This window comes from Plecotus auritus (genome assembly GCF_963455305.1).
Source record: "Plecotus auritus genome assembly, chromosome: X".
NCBI classification, from domain to species: domain Eukaryota; kingdom Metazoa; phylum Chordata; class Mammalia; order Chiroptera; family Vespertilionidae; genus Plecotus; species Plecotus auritus.
The window spans coordinates 8,842,412-8,859,447 of NC_137784.1; the positions used below are offsets into that span (position 1 = coordinate 8,842,412).

At 34.9% G+C, this 17,036-nt stretch overlaps 1 protein-coding gene across 7 annotated transcripts in view; it reads right to left on the reverse strand.

Annotated features, from left to right (window-relative positions):
* Positions 1–209: 209 nt before the first annotated feature.
* The window catches only part of AP1S2 (adaptor related protein complex 1 subunit sigma 2), a 28,958-nt gene continuing 12,131 nt past the window's right edge, over positions 210–17,036 (reverse strand). For 2 of the 7 annotated variants that reach the window (XM_080653921.1, XM_080653919.1), the window contains exon 5: positions 210–1,728. In XM_080653921.1, coding sequence (XP_080510047.1) covers positions 1,709–1,728 — 20 coding nt within the window. In that variant the 3' untranslated portion in view covers positions 210–1,708. Of the gene's footprint in view, positions 1,729–4,622; positions 5,997–6,713; positions 6,764–7,528; positions 7,556–14,409; positions 14,505–17,036 lie in introns of those variants that run through there. The other 5 variants (XR_013959815.1, XR_013959814.1, XM_080653918.1 and 2 more) reach the window with 5 other exon arrangements.

Sequence of the window (17,036 nt, forward strand, 5' to 3'; positions counted from 1 at the left end):
TTCCCCATCTGTAGTTAATAGGTCCCTTAACTAAGCTTTGATTTGCTGCTTATGAGACAGTAGTTGGCAAAATCAGTTTGTTCTATGAGTGTGCTAGTACCTCCAGTTCATGGGATCAGAGGTGGGGGAACCCAGTTGCTTTGGAATACTTTTTATTACCTGGAGTCATAGGAGTTGCTCATTCAGAAAGAGTAGAAAAGTCAAATGCATCAGGTTTTAAAAGCGGCATTTATTGATTGAAAATAAATGTGCAGATAGGCTCTCTGTAGCATGGAATCAACATTATTTTTTAATGAACTTTAAGTATATGAAGACTCCTTATATCATCTGCCATTTATCTTGTGTGTGCTTTTAACCACATTCAAATGGAGGTGAATTTTCAACATGTTACTGAAAAAAAAAACACACCTTAGAATTTTTCCTTCAGCAACTCCATAGTTTGACAAGCTTTTAGGAAGAGATAGATAAAAACACACTACAATAGTGTACATTGAACATTTATTAAAACTAATTGGCGATGTGATGAGACAATGCACACATGGCCTGAATATTGGTCACAATCACAATAAAGCTTAATCCAGCCCAGCAAATACAAATGAAAGTGTAAACCGTGAAGATGTGTTTACATATGGAGTATGTATAAAAGTGACATTGAAATAGCTCTTAAAAATATAGGGCCTAATAATGCCATTTTACCTCATTCAGCTCTTTTTTTCAGCTCTCACTTTTGTATGAAAGATGGTATGCTTATATTTTTATAAGATTTCTCATAACTATTTCTCAATGCTATTGAAGGGCAGGAAGCTCCCTAAAGTTTGCAGCACTTCTAAGTGGCAGGAAGCAATAAAGAAGAGCAAAATAAATTTGGCTGCAACAAGCACCCCAGAAGGAACCTTAGTGCTTTAAATGACATAGTCAACACTTTGTGAAGAGAGTAACATTTTCCATAAGAATCTGTCATGAAGAATTCCTGGCAAGTCAACATTCTATTTTATTTTGGGGCATCAAAATCCAACTAAGTGACTAAATGATTATGACCACAAAATTTGTCTCAGGAGTCTAATGTTCCTTGGCCTTAAAAATAATATGCTTGCCATTATGAAACAATCTCTTCTTCATCCCAGGTTTGGAATGCCAAAGAAATAATTTTCAGTGTAAAACGGTATAATTCCAATTTAGTCTATGTGTATTCCCTTTGTTTTTAGGTATGTAGTTTCCAAATAGGGTCTTTGGTATAAATTTGATGTTTTTCTTTTAAAGTTTCAACATAGTTAAGTTTTCATTCATTTTATATGTCAATTCCCTTTATTCTCATATATACTGGAGTGCACTGGCTTTTGGCTTCGTAAGTTTCCTTTGCCAAAGACAGTAATTAATAAGTGTATTTAACCTGATTGTCATTTTCATAAGATATCCAATGAAGAGAAACAGACCTATAAACCTTAAAATATCCAGGTACCTTTCTTTTTCTCTATCATTCTAATTCATGTAAGTCCCTTAAGTTATCAATTGATTAACCAAAATTCCCTTTAAAAAAAATTGTGTAGGCCTGAATGAAGCAGCTTAGTGAAACAGTAATACTGACAAGACATCTTACACCATTAGCTAACATGGACATGAAGGCAGTGACCATCTACAGTGTGTGAAATGCCACAGGAAGTCATCAACAAGGGAGGAGAGTTATGTCAGTCCAATCTCTTCAAGAACACTACGTGGGGTTTCGGCTTCCTGTGGAGGGAAAATGTGAGACTCTGGTAAGCAGATGTGGGGTGGCTTGAGAATGTGAAACTGACAAAAGTCTTACAAGTTTCAGAGAAGAAGGAAAGCAGTTCAGTGGTAAGGGCATGTTCTACTGTGAGCCAGTGGATATTAGAGCCCTGGTGCATGAATTCATGCAGGGGTGGAGTCCAGCCAGCCTGGCCAGGGGGAGGGGACATGGGCGCTTGGCCAGCCTGCCTGCTGGTCGAACTCCTGGTCGAGGGGACAATTTGCATATTAGCCTTTTATTATATAGGTTATACACTGAGTGGCCAGATTATTATGCGTTCAGAGATCATAACCTGGCCACTCAAGTGTGTGTGTGTGTGTGTGTGTGTGCGCACTATATACATATACATATATATATATATATATATATATATATATATTTTAAATCTTATTGTTGGAAGTATTACATTGATTACTGACCAATAATAGCTGTAACACAAAAAGCAGTCAAACCCATTGGCAATTTAAGAAATCATTGCTACTGAATTATCTATCTACAGGAAAGGTAAGTTATCCTAGTGTTAAAATTCAACCCCCCCTCCCTAAATAAAAAGCAGGGGAAAACCTGAGTTCTCCCAATTCTTCACATAATTTTGGTTTCCATGATTTTTTTGCGGGGGGGAGGGGGATGTCACATGTATTTATAGGAATGTCTTCCTCTCAGAGTTTTTACTCAGTTTTTCACTTCAACTGACCCCAGCAGAGCTTCAGAAACTCACCTCCTCAAACCTCCCCAGGGCAACCAATGACTTCAATGGAGGCAACATACACACAAAGAATGCTCTGGGATAAAAGGCATTTTTGTCTTATGTAACAACCAATACTAATTTTTTAACATCAAAGGAAGACAAAGCCGGCATATCTAGAAAAAATTATTTAAAAAATTCCCAAAGTGGCTGATTTTGCACTTCACTAAATATAAAGGGACCAAGTAGATCAAATTTCAGGTATTACTTCCAACAATTTTATAATTAAAAGGCATAGTATGTTTTCATGAAGGAAAATAATGTAATTTTTAGTATCTAATAAATTACTTACTTTTGCATCCTAATTGTGGTACAGCACAAAATAAGGAAAAAAATATATTAAATCATAAATCCATATATTAGATTGTATGTAAAACACTACATAGAATAATCTTAAGTAAATTACACTTAAACTCCATGGTCTGTTGCCTTGTTGGGAAAGCAAGGATCAATAGTACTTACCTTCATGTGTAGAGATTAAGGGAGAGAAGTCTTAGTGCCTGATTTATAGGAAGTGCTAAACATGTTAGCTGATAGTATTACACAGTTGAAATCTAAATGAAGGTACTTAGCATTCAGTAGCAAATGAAGTACTAAAAACCAACTTTCTAAAGTTCGTATGATCTCCTTTAGTATGTTTGTATATTAATGAAAAATGGGTGAAAATCAGCTTTGGTAAAAACGATTATTTTTTATGAAGTATTTTTGCTCCTCCAAAATTGAACCTCAACCTAACCACACTACAGAACTGAATATGAAAGAGAAGAAAACAAGTTAAACATCACCACGAGGTTACAAGCAGCAAAATACAGAATGGAGAGAATTTTACAGCATAGGTGACTCAGTTAACAGCAAAAAGGTAAGGGGGAAGAAAGCAGAGGAGTTATTAAAAACTGAGACTTAGACATCAGCTAGATACAATGTGAGCCTTGTTGGAATCTGGTTCTAACAAACCAATTATAAATACATTTTTCAGATGATGAGATTGACACAATACCTGCTGAGCTAAGGAGGCAGCTTGTTTTTCAGATTAATTGGGGAAAAATGAACCAGAAATAAGATATTAGGAATTACTGTTAATCTTATGGGGTGTGGTACTTATCTTTTAGGAATACATACTTTAGTTTCAAAGATGATAGGATGTCTAGGGCTTGCTCTAAAATACTGAGGGCAAAATGGAGTGGTGGTGGCTGATGAAATAATCAGAGTATTGAGCTGATGGTTATTGAAGTTGAGCAATGTAATGTGTACATGAGGGTTCCTAGTATTATTCTATTTGCATGTCTCAATTTTCATGATACAGCTTTTAAAGAAAATCCAATGGAAATTATGTAACACTCCCAAGAGTGATATAAGCCAATCTCTTTCATTTTTAATGTTTAGCTTTAAACATTAAATGCACTGAATCACATATAGTAAAATGAAACAATTTAAAAATAATTTTCATTTAACATTAAATAATTTTTAGTGTCATACAACCTTTAATGTATTAATTAAAAGGGTGCCTACATTCAATTCTGTAGTTACCCATGTAAAAATGTCCCTCATCCTACTCTCTGGAGCTGGCCAGATTTCCCCTATGTGCTGTCTGCAATCTTATATAGCATTTCTCAATGAGAACCATGTTGCTTATCAAATATACATTATTTAAAATATTTGTCCTTTCTAAAGGGCCTAGATTCAAAGAATTATTTGCACATTTTATCCTTTGAAATTTGTCAAATTGTGTTTAGAATACAAAATATAATTTTCACACGTTCACATTGAAATTGTAGCTCAAAATTACCTAGAAAAATTATTGCCCAAGAGTCAAATTCATAAAAACATAGAAGTAGAATGGTGGTTACCAAAGTTTGGGGGGAGAGGGAAATGGGGATTTTTTTAATGGGTACAGAGTTTCAGTTTTGCAAAATGAAAAATTTCTGGAGATCTATCACAACAATGTGAATATGCTTAACATTATCGAACTGTATACTTAACAATGGTTAAGCTGGTAAATTCTGTTATGTGGTTTTTACCACAATTAAAGAAATTAGCTGGAAAAACTAAAATGTAAAATACATTATCAAAAGGAATGGAGAAGAAAAAAGTCATTCACATGAGACAAAGTACATGCAATATTTTTATTTTAGACATGCAAGGAAAGCTATTTCAGAATTGACTAATTTAAAGCAAGCAGCTGTATACAGAAAACAAAAGAAGCAACATATTGTTACAGCTCAGCACACAACATCCAGAGCAAACAGGCATGAGACAATGCATATTTATGCATCATTAAAACCAGATAAATAATACATTGCAGGGTGGGATGGAGGGGAAAATGGAAATGAAAGACCAATGTTTCCCAATGCTTTCAATGTATAATGCTAAATTTCTCATTTGATAGCCCATCCAGGTGCCATGGTAAGAATGGTAAGAACTGATCTGCATGCCTGCCTGATACACATTTTCATGGTCTTCCTTTAGTGGTAAACCAGTTTGAGCATCTTTTAAATTTACTGTTTAATGATAGCTTACTTGACTCAGGCTTTGAACTCTCTAGGTATAAACAATGAATTATTTGGTACTTTCCTTTTGTAATAAAGTATGTTGCATGTTTATTGAAAGTATACACAATAATGATCAATATTAAGAAATATAAAACCATAGTTAATAAATCATAAGAATTTTAAATGAAGACTATATGATAAAACCATAACCATTAAAATATAAGTATTTAAACTGAATATTCAAATTTGACTATACTCAGTATTAATGCTTTGAAAGGGTTACTTACTATTAAATAGATATTGCAGATCAGATTTTCTGACATAGCTTTCTGTTAGTTTTTAAAGGATTGTTTGATCTTCAATAAATGTGGCATTACAAATTTCTTTAAAAACTGTGTTTCACCTTAAATTATGTCATAGTACAGATTTTACTTTCTTGTATTTCTGAATACACTTTTATGTAATACATTAAAACACATTAGCTCATATAGACTGTAATATAGTTATACTGAATATAGGTGTTTTTTTTTCAACATTTGAACACCAAGCCACACTATATATTATGGCACTAATTATTTGGACCTAGCATCTCAGCTGTATTTTCTTTGGTAAACATTGTAATGATTGCTAAGTTTTCCTCTTAACAAGATTAATCACAAATGGCCACAAATGACATGGATGTGTTTAAGATGAAATATTACTAAAACATTCATAGGTCATATTTTTTTAAGAAATTAAACCAGCTGCAAGCAGGAATAAGCTACATCAAGATCACATATAGATTGAAAATAAAACAAAAAAGAGGAATAAGAACAGGAACAAAATTACAATTGTAAAGGTGTTGATTTGAAACATTCTATTATTATAAGATGGTCACCAAGCTGAGGATATTTTCTTTCATAAGTATATCAGCTCTCTATTTCCTCTGTAAGAGTCTGCATACCCGTCGAGTAGTCATTTAGTACACTGGGACATTAAAATATTCATGACGTGGCTACAAAAGAAATGCATATGTTCTTATACACAGTATACAAACTGACAGACACAATCAGATTTCTAGAAGGTTTAGTGCACAGTAAAGAAAACTTAAATTTTTGATTTTGTTCTTTGGTTTATAGCTGAATATTTTAACTACTAAACAATGTCCAGGAGTTCACACTCATCTTTTAATTTTACTATATATATAGATCTATCTATCTATCCATCTATCTAAAGTATAGATACATATAGATATAGATATATAATCAAAATGACCTACATCCTACAGAATCCTAAAATATTTTCAGTGTAAGTCATCTGGTCAATGCTGAGTTAACTGAAAATGCAAGTACATACTCCCTCCCACCAGTACATTCAAGTTCATCAGGATTTAATTCCACTAAGTCAAAGAATTTAAACCCTTAATGAAAATCATTACATCCTAAGGTGACCATAAACTCTTTTGTAGACCCTAAAGGAAAAATCTTTCCCAAGAAAAAGTGCAAAAGTAGTCACCCATCTGTATTTTAAGTAGCAATGGAGGTTTTAACGGTTCACTTAGCTTAAAAAAAGCAAAAACACCCAAAGACTAGGCCTTTGAGATTAAGGATATATTACTTTTGAAATAATCTTTTAAAGAAATCTCCAAACATATTTGTTAAATGTCTATGCCTACAAATGTATGTAAAACGATGTTTCTCACAGGTAACCTGAGGTGAGGTTTTAAACTGACCTTAGAGAGTCCGGAGATGGATTTCTAGGGACGCCAAGAACCTCCTGAAACTAGAGGCAAAATTATGTGCAGATTTTTCTGAGAAGAGGAACCTTGGCCCTTCAGACTCCTTGGGATTATACCCCCACCAATATACTTGTGACTCAAAAAAAAGTTTAAAACTGCTTATATGAGTGCTTTAAAAATATCCTCATTTTAATATTTCTTCAACTTGGCACTTTGAAATGTTAGGCTACAAAGTCATGTAAATTGTTCCAATAAAGTATGTAATAGATCCCTTACAAAATAACCATTAAATACAAAAGTATCTGAAGAGAAAAGCCAGTTAAATTTTAATCCTCAGATAATTCCTAAATAGTTTAAAGAGATAACTGCCCTTTCCCCACCACTAAGAATACATTATAGTGGAATGAAACAGCTTAAAATAATACTATTAATAATAAGTTAAACCTCTAAATGCTTCCTTTTCTTATGGAAGCTCTCATTTTCCCAAGGGAATTCTACATCTGTATCAATGGCATTAGTGAGTCACAGTATTGAATAATACTTTTTGTCAATGAACCTCTTTCGGTATTCTCTATGTAAAAAAACAACAACGATGGATCATTACAAGAGCAAAATTCCCTAATATCCGTTAAATTAAATAATTGGGACTATCCCTTGGGATTTATTGTAATTAAGGCTTTTCAGATAATGCTAAAATATAAATAACAAACTTATCATTGCAAACTGAATTATATATCCTACTACATTTTGATGCATGTCAGTACTCCAGCACGTATTCTAGTATGCTTTCTTACACCCCATGAAACTCTTGCTGTGATACACATTCATTCTGTTTTCTGGAGAGAGAACAAGAAAAGTTTAAGTCTGTCAAATAACCTTTCACCTAAATAATACCAATGATTTTGAGTATTTATATTATAGCTTTTAATCTATGTTTTCTCTCTTAATTTTATATCATGGAGAGCTTATGCCATTAAAAGGAAAGTAAGTTTTTCCAAATAGGGCTGAGTACACAGCCATTCCTCTCCAGGAGACTTACTATGAAAGAGAACAAATAATTCTATAGGAACATTTCTCAAAGGTGACAGACCTTTCACTACCTTTAGGAAAGGGTTGGTGATAAACCAAGCTATTTTTTATAGCCGATCATCCAGATTATTGTACTTAAACAAGAAATTAGCATTCATCGATTATGAAGAGCAGTCTTCATAGAAAGAAAACCTTGTTTATTGGAAAAACATCCTTTGAGAAAAGAAACCCTAAATAATGTATTCTTTTACCACATTTAAGTTGCTATAACATATTTTAAATAACTTCCCATTTTAGACTGCGAGGGTCTGAAAATAATGTGCTATAAACAAATGTCTTAATGACCAGTTACCATTTAAGGTTGATTTTCAACAATGATAGGTATGCCCATCACTAACCAAGGATTAAACCTAACTCCAGTATCCTGGGCTCTTGTACCACCAGTACTTCGTAGGAGTTATGGAATACTTATATTTAGAATTAGGGAGGGTGAGAGTAAACACTGCCTTAACATACAAGGGGCCCTGTGCAGAATTAGACCTACTATCGTCTACTCAGCAAAGTGAGTTTCTTAATACACTAAAATATCAGTAATGTAGATTATGTGAGAACACAGGCCAGAATGAAAATAGAAAAAATTTTAATCCAGTTGTATTACACAAATACAAATCAAAAACGGCCCTTAGTACAGACTCTTGGAGACTGATTTTTTGAATAAAGATTGGGCACTTATTATTTTCAATCTAAAATGGGCCTTCAATCCTGGGCAGTCCTTATGCTCATCACTGATTTGCTCCCCATTAAAGTTTATTCCAAAACTTCAACATTTCCCTCAAGCTTTCTCCCTCTCTCTTCTCTCCTCAGTCCCCAGCAGCTCTCCACTAGCTGATGTAGCTTCTCAAAGCCAAGAAAATGACAACACTCAATTTCACTCAACCAACTCGTGAGGAAAAAAGCAATCTACAGCTTTCCCACGTTACCTACTCAAGAAAGGAGGAAAAATTTGACTTGCCCTAGACCAGTGCTCGATTCACCCTCCCAATATACTTTTCCCTTTATTCTATTCCTGTTTTTCATCAGTCTCTGCATTAGCTCCTTTTCCTTAGAATACATATGTTCAACCCTCCTCCATACTAAGAATAATCTTTTTCTCACTCCCCTACAAAAAGGACCAGATGGAGTGGGAAGTGTAGGATAACAAACATTGAGAGGAATTAAGTTACACCTGTTCTCAAAACCACCCATGTTCCTTAAAAAAGACAAACCCATTACCTTAAAATTCCCCAGACATTCACCATACAAGGCTGATGATGCAAAGTAAAGTGATCTGGGAAAACTACAACGAAAACTGGTAAGCTAGCAATTACCTGAAGGCTTAAGGCTTGCTGAAATGAGAATTGCTAAAGTAAACTAGTGGTATTGAACCCAAAATTGAAAACCTAATCGATGATTTTCTCTTTCTAGTAACAATGTACTCAATGAGAAAATAATTTACATTTAATGAAAATAAAGTGTAATTTGAAATTACATTTCTACTCCACCTTTTCTTGCAAATGGGCATCATTTATTCCTTGCATTATAAAGAAATATCATTTGTCCTTCATGTTCTAGAATACAGTAGTCCTTTTGATTACTTCTCACCGAATTCTATAGCAAAGTCCTTACTCCCAACTCTAGAACCCTATTCCCTATGCTGAAGAACAAAGGGCCAAAGGAGTATCCCAACTCACTGAGATCTATTTTTAGCAAGGAATAAAAAGAAGCACTTTTTAAGAACCTTTTAAATGACAGGGCTCACAGGGCTCATGGTGTCAGTGTTATTTCACAACCAGTTGTGAGGCATTAGGAAAATCAAGTGATTTTTTTACATTAAGTTAGTAATGGGTGGTAAGAGCAATAATTGCTCCAGATGGTATCTAAAATGGTAGAGTACAGAAATGCTTCACTTTACATGCTGAAACTTTCTTTCCAGCAAATTCTACTCTAAGTTTTACCTAATGGATAAACACAATGTATACTCTTCCATTCACCCAGCATTTTGTCATTTAAAAAATGACAAAATAAAATATTTTATACTTAAAAACGTACTTACAATACCTGCTTATTTTACACTTCTAGGACAAGGGGGGTGCTCAAACATTTTCAGAGTTAATACCATTAAGTTAATGTCCTGCTCCTAAATCTTCTCTCACTTGATATCCCTTGAGTATCTTTTCCATAACATTACATAGAAACTGATCTCATTTCTTTTACAGTCAGGTAATAGTTTCATATATGGCCATCCTGTAATTTTCTTAACCTGTTTCCCACTGATGGACATTTGTGTATGTTCCAATGGCTTAATGTTACAGTGACCATATGTCTTGGTGCATTTGTACATTTGTATATTGGTGTATTTGTGTATTTCTGTTGGATAAAATTCCTTGAAGTATAACTGATGTGTCAAAAGGTGTACACATTTAACCACTAACAGATATCACCAAACTAATCCTCCAAAATGGAATACAAGTTTAAGTGCTCACAAGCAATAAACTAGAGGGTCTCTCTCATCTCTGCCAATCCAAAAAGAAACAAAGCAAAAATAGGTCTAACTTATATTTTAATTTATATTCTTAGTAAAAGGACCGTTTGTGTCTTCTTTCACCTATGAATGACTTATTCATAGCTACTGCTGTCTTTTTCTATTGTGTTGTTGATCTATTTCTATTATATTTGTCTTAATTTTTGTCTTAAAAATAATGATGGGGATAACTTAACTACATCTCTATAAACCCTGCTCTAAAACCTGTTAGTGATAAATTACTTTCTCTGGCAGTTAACTGTACTTTAAAAAATTTAAAAGCAGATTAACTTAGCAAATATAACTTTAGACTATATGCAAAGTTTGACACATATTTTAGGGTAATTGTATTGTGTTTGCCTTGTTCTTACATTTGGATCATAACTAGAAATGTGCTAAATTTAATCAGGATTTTCCAAAAAACGATTTCTTGGAGTCGCTGAATTTCAAACTCTAAGTATCTTTACTAAGTAAATTCTTTAAGGCTAATTGGGTATCAAAAAACACACACAAAGTCTATATGCAAGCCTATATATTCAGATTCTGATCATTTAACTATTCCTCCTTTAAGAAATTATCAAATCCCTAATGTGGATGGCAAAATGAGCAGACTAACTGCCTGGAGAGTATATTCAATTCTGTTTCCAGGTAAAAACTCAATTACCTTAATAGATGTTAACAGATTTGGTGGTTGTTAGGGGAAATTAAATTATATAGTGACATCGTACAAGCTTTGCTGTGGGTATGTGCTGAACTCAACCATAGATTATCTCCCCAGGTACTGGTCATCGAGTAATTTTGGTGAATCACAGAGGTGATTTTTCCAGGAATTTACATGATATTAAGGATATCTGTCCTCCTCTCATAATATTTAGGGTTTTTGTTTTCTTTTTTGCTCCTTCTACCCTATATACAGGGTAGGGCAAAAGTAGGTTTATAGTTGTAAGCACACAAAACACAGTTTATTCTTGTATTATTCTTGTATGTAATTATTGTATTTTTTTCCATAAAACAACTATAAACCTACTTTTATCCCACCCTGTATTATATTGAAAAGATGTAGCAGTCTTTAATGTAAATGCAACCTACAAATGGAATCTTTAAATATTCTATGGTGTTAAATTAAGTCAGGATTTCTCAACCTCAGCACTATTGACACTCGAGGCCAGATAATTCCTTGTTCTGGGAGGGCTATCCTTGTCACTGTTGGATGCTTAGCGGCATCTTTGGTCTTAACCTACTAGATGCCAGAAGCATCCCCACCACCAGTTGTGACAATCAAAACTGTTTCCAGACATTGCCCAATGTCTCCTGAGGAGGCACAATTGCCTATCACTCCAGCTGAGAACTACTGAGTTAATCTATTTATCTCTGGTCAGTGAGTAAGTTTGTGTTCTATTGTGTTTGCCTGTATTTGTTAATTTTCCTACAATGGGAATTTTTTAAAAGCAGCAACAGAGGAAACAATAGAAGAAAATTTAAAAAATGTGTCAGTAGGAGAAAAAAGAACTCAAACCCTAAAATTTTTCAGAAAGCACTTTTTAAAGAAAGAAAGTCATCACCAATAGCTACGGTAGTAATATGCTCTTTTGCAGGGCCCAACCCTAGGGCTCATGCAATCAATTTAGTAAATCAGGATCAGCACTAAAAAGGGAAGGACAGAATAGAAAATGTGAGACTGCAAAATAAAAAATAAGAGTATATTATTTAACAAAAGTTTTTCCCCGTTTATTGTATGTAACTAGTGTGATATAAAATGTATTTATTACTGTGGGTTGTCAAATACTTTTGAAAATCAGATTTATGGTTACTGAATATTTTAAGTTATCCAACTTTTCATTATTACAAATAACCCAGAGTAGCAAGAGTTGGCTTGAAATGAGTTAAAATCAAACAGTGGGTGAGGGGAGTCCTCAAAATTCTGAAAAGCAGACAAATACAGAGAGCTCAAAACACACAAACATGGAGCAAAATGATTGCAATGTAAAAACAAGTGACCAAGCACATTGGCCAAATTGTTCCTTATCTATATTAATAAAAGGGTAATATGCTAATTAGACCACATAGACCAGATGTCTTCCTGACAAAGCCAGGGGCGTGGCTGGCCTGCAAACCGCTCATGGCCCCTTGCTCCGGCCAGCTCCACCCCCCAGCCAGCAGGGACCCCCACCCCGATCTGGGGCCCCCTTCAGGGCAGGCCAGCTGGCCCCCAATTGTGCACCAGGCCTCTATCCTATATAATAAAAGGGTAATATGCAAATTGACCCTAATGGCAGAAGGACCAGAACGACCGTTGGACCAGTCACTATGAGGCACACTGACCACCTCTTGGTCCCTTTACCCAGCCGGCAGGCTCCGATCACCTGATGGCTATCAGTGGTGGGGGCGGGGCTAGCAAGAGGGCAGGAACAACCAACCTCTCGGTCCCTTCCCCCAGCTGTTAAGCACCAGTCACCCGATCGATAGGGAACAGGGGGTGAGTGGTGGCAGGGGGCGGGGCCGGCTGCAGGCAGCTGGGGAAGATGACCCTGATTGCAGGCCAGGCCTAGGGACCATACCTGCGCATGAATTTCGTGCACTGGGCCTCTAGTTAACTATAAAGTGACAGGCAAGAGTTGTTCACCCTTCTGTATTTTCTGTATCTGCCCTTCTGTATTTTCCATTTTAAGGATTAATGTAATCACACCTCACTTATACAGAACTTGTTCTAGCAGACCAATGAAATTTACCTATAAAAAATTAAAATATGGCCCTGGCTTGGTGGCTCAGTTGATTAGAGTGTTGTCCTGTATACCAAAAAGGTTTCGGGTTCAATTCCAGGTCAGGACACATACCTGTCTCTTTCTCTCTCTTCTCTCCCCCCCCTTTTCTCTCCCCCCCCCCCCCCGCCCGTTTCTCTCTCTCTCTCTCTGAAATCAGTGTAAAAAACCAATATATCCTATGGTGAGAATTACAAAAGAAAATTAAAATATGCTAGCATAAAAGACTACAGTCTGGCCCTAGCCGGTTTGGCTCAGTGGATAGAGCATTGATTGGCTTGCCGACTGAAAGGTCCGGGGTCAATTCTGGTCAAGGGCACAGGCTGGGGTTGCAGGCTCAATCCCCAGTAGGGGGCATGCAGGAGGCAGCTGACCAATGATTCTCATCATTGATGTTTCTATCTCTCTCTCCCTCTCCCTTCCTCTCTGAAATCAATAAAAATATCTTTTTTTAAAAAAGAGACTACAGCCTGGTTAAATTTTAACCCAATTTAAAAGAAAAAGGGTTAGGCTTAAAGGTTTTAACATAAACAGTGGTAATTGTAAAGGATTTATAAGAGTTTGTCTAAAAATATTTACACCAAAATGCTTTTTTCTGCTAAATGATATTATATATATTGAAAGTATCTGTTTTAAAACAATGTAAGATTCTTGAGTTTCAATAGCATGCCAAAATATTCTTAATTAGTAAAGTTTTAATTAAAAAACCCCAAACTTCATGTTAAAAGACAATGTTATTAAATCCTTCCAGAAGTACGTATTAAATAATTTTAAATTACAAAAGATTTATTTTTTTAAAGAAATCACTTTTTCTCCTAAGACTCTTACCTTTGCATTTCTTAATGCAGTCCAACAGATTACTACTTCCACAAAAATATCGCATAGTACTAAGATATATCATGCAGGCCCAGCACTAATTTCCATAGAGCACCACTTTCTAGACAGGCAGATTAACAACTGCAAATCCAATCTATTCATAAGGTGGATCATCTCTAAGTAGAAGCAAATTCATGAGAGTAATGCTTGCTTTTGGTACCTCACTTATTTTCATTTCCCAGGTTGTTTCAGTGAGAAACAATACCAACAGCAAACAAAGCTCAAAAAGAAACCCCCACAAATTTCAAAACGATGCTGTTAGTATAAAAAAGAAAGGTTGCTACATCTCAAAAAGCACTGATCAACACCATCATGCATCTACCGCTGAGGGTTAAAGCCCAATGCCCAATAGTTACGTTTGGATCTTCACGGATCAAGCAAGGACTTGGTATCATCTCGCGTGCAACAGTCTTTGCATAACACTCCATTTTATCCATGCCACAAAAATGGTAAATTTAGTAGTTACCAATAAATAAGTTGGGGGTCAAAGGGACTAAAGTCTTAGACTGCTCTTTATCATAAGATATCCTCAGACAAACCTCCCCATTCTTCATTCTGGCTCTATAAAATTAAGGAGCAAAGAAAATCTGTTAAGTTCCTTACTTTACAAAGAAAATTTCCTTTGTTATACGTTAATAAAATGAATCCAACTGTACCACTCCCCTTCTCACCCCCCCCTCCTAAAAAGTCTAGCTTAAAATAGATATTTAATTGGTGTGTGTAGGGGGGAGAAATGTTCAAAGTACAGGGAAAAAAAAGAATGTCAATTTAGTAATCTCAGCATGTCCCATTTTAATTTTTAAAAAATCTAGTTAAGTACCAGTGGCATGTTAAGAAAACATATTTTAAATTCCAACACTCAAGCATTAAAAATTGGATAATGGACAAAATTTTCTGGGCTTTACCTCCAAATCTAATTATGTATTCATAAAACTGAATATCAAAAGGAATAAACAGAGTTCGGTCTAGAATTGTCAAAAGTAAAACCCTTGTTTACCAAGTAATTAAGTAAAATAAAAAAGGTATCTTTATTACTTAATCACAATGTCTGATATGTTAGTGATTATCAGAGTACACATTTAAGTTCTCATTATTAACTATAATATGCTAATCGAAAATCCACTTTATCCACTACTGTCTACCCTGTTTGCCTACAGAAGGACTAAACGAAGGACTACCTAAACAAACTACATGACATTTACATGGGTAAAAGGGAAACTTGAAAGAAATTGTTCTAAAGAAAATAAACACAATTAAGGATAGAAATGTATATTTCACAAATTAAAAAGGACTGAAATCAAAATCATTTCTGATTTGCATATATCTTTAAGCCATCTTTGGTGTTAGAAATAATTTAAGTAAAAAAACCTGACACCAAATAGAAAAATCACAATACAGTTGACCCTTGAACAGCCACCTAGTGTGGAGGTGGTGATATTAGGGCCACCAACACCATGCAGTTGAAAATCCAAGTATAACTTTTGACTCCCCCAAAACTCAAGATGTCCCTTAGTATCCTCGGGGGATTGGTTGCAGGATCCCTTGTTGACACCAAAATCTGAGGACAGTCAAGTCCCCTACATAAAATGATGTAGATCAATGCATACAGTTGGTCCTCCATATCTGGGGACTCCTAATGGAATACAGGTATTTATTGAAAAAAACAAAACAGCCACATATAAGTGGACCTGCATAATTCAAACCCGTGTTGTTCAGGGTTAGTTTTACATAAAAAACTAGGTTAAAAATCAATTACTTAGAACTTTTACAAATTTAAGGCTGCATTTAGATAAGTGTCTTTACAGCTATAGACTAAATGAATACTACACCCCAAATTATAAGACCAAAAAAGCTACTATAGATCTAGGTGTTTTGATGAATGCAACAAGAAATGATCTGAAATATATGATTTATATCTATATATCCAATTTAAAATTCCAACTATTAATAATTTGGAAAATGAAATTTCCAGTCCAAAAAGTAAAAGATGGCATTGGAAATCTACTCTGTTCAATACAGAGAAATGTCCAGGAGAATGATGAATTTTTAAAATAATATTACTGAGGAACACAGAAGTTGGTATTTAAAACAGAATGTTTAAAATATACATACCATGACAATACACAAATGACAAGAGCACAGTGGTTAAGACTTCACACAGCTCTGCAGTCTAGGAGACCTGGGTTTGGAATCCTGGTTTTGCCAGCTGCTACCTAAGACTAGTTACTGGACCCGATAAGCCTCTACTTCATTTGTTGCAAAGGCTCTCATGACTCTCAGGGCATCCTGAGGATTAGTATAGGCTGCCTCATATTTAAGTGCTCAAAAAGCATTAGCTATCATCATACTTCTCTTCTGTTGTCTGGTGTCCATAAAAAATGTTTTTTAAGCAGTTTGTGGAATGATTTTTCTCATCTTATTCCACCAGCTATTACATGAACAAAATTTTCAAATATTCTTTCAGAAATGTAAACATGTATCATGTATCAACATATAAATGAATCCATTTTAGGAAACAAGTGTCTTGTCACCTCTAGATTTCATGTGACAGTATGTTGGTGAATAACCTGAATAACAGGTTAACCTGTTAACCTGAAGCCTTACTCCCCATATAGACTGTAGCTTGGCTTCATAATGGCCTTAACCTGCAATGTATTATAACTCACTCTAAATTCATAATGGACCAGCCACCTTCTACCTTCCCAAAATCTGAACGGCAAAATTAAGAAAAATGATTCACTCAGACCACTGATTAGAAAAAGTCTTAATGTACTATCACTTTTGTTTATGTACCAAAAAAATGTAAACATAGTTATAGATGAGAAACAGGGACAAAGCTCTCTTCTAAAGACAAGAAACTTTGTTATTTTTTTAAAACTAGGGTGAGATGAGTAAGAAAATTTTACACACGACTATAGTCATACTATGATGTCTCTCCATTCCTACTTTCCCCAATTGAAGATATAAAAATACTTCAAAAAGGGAGACATTGCTTACTACTCTAATACTTCAATAGGGGAGAGACACACACACTCACATACATTCTCTCACAAATAAATATGGACCTGTAATAACTTTTTTATCAGCTAGTAC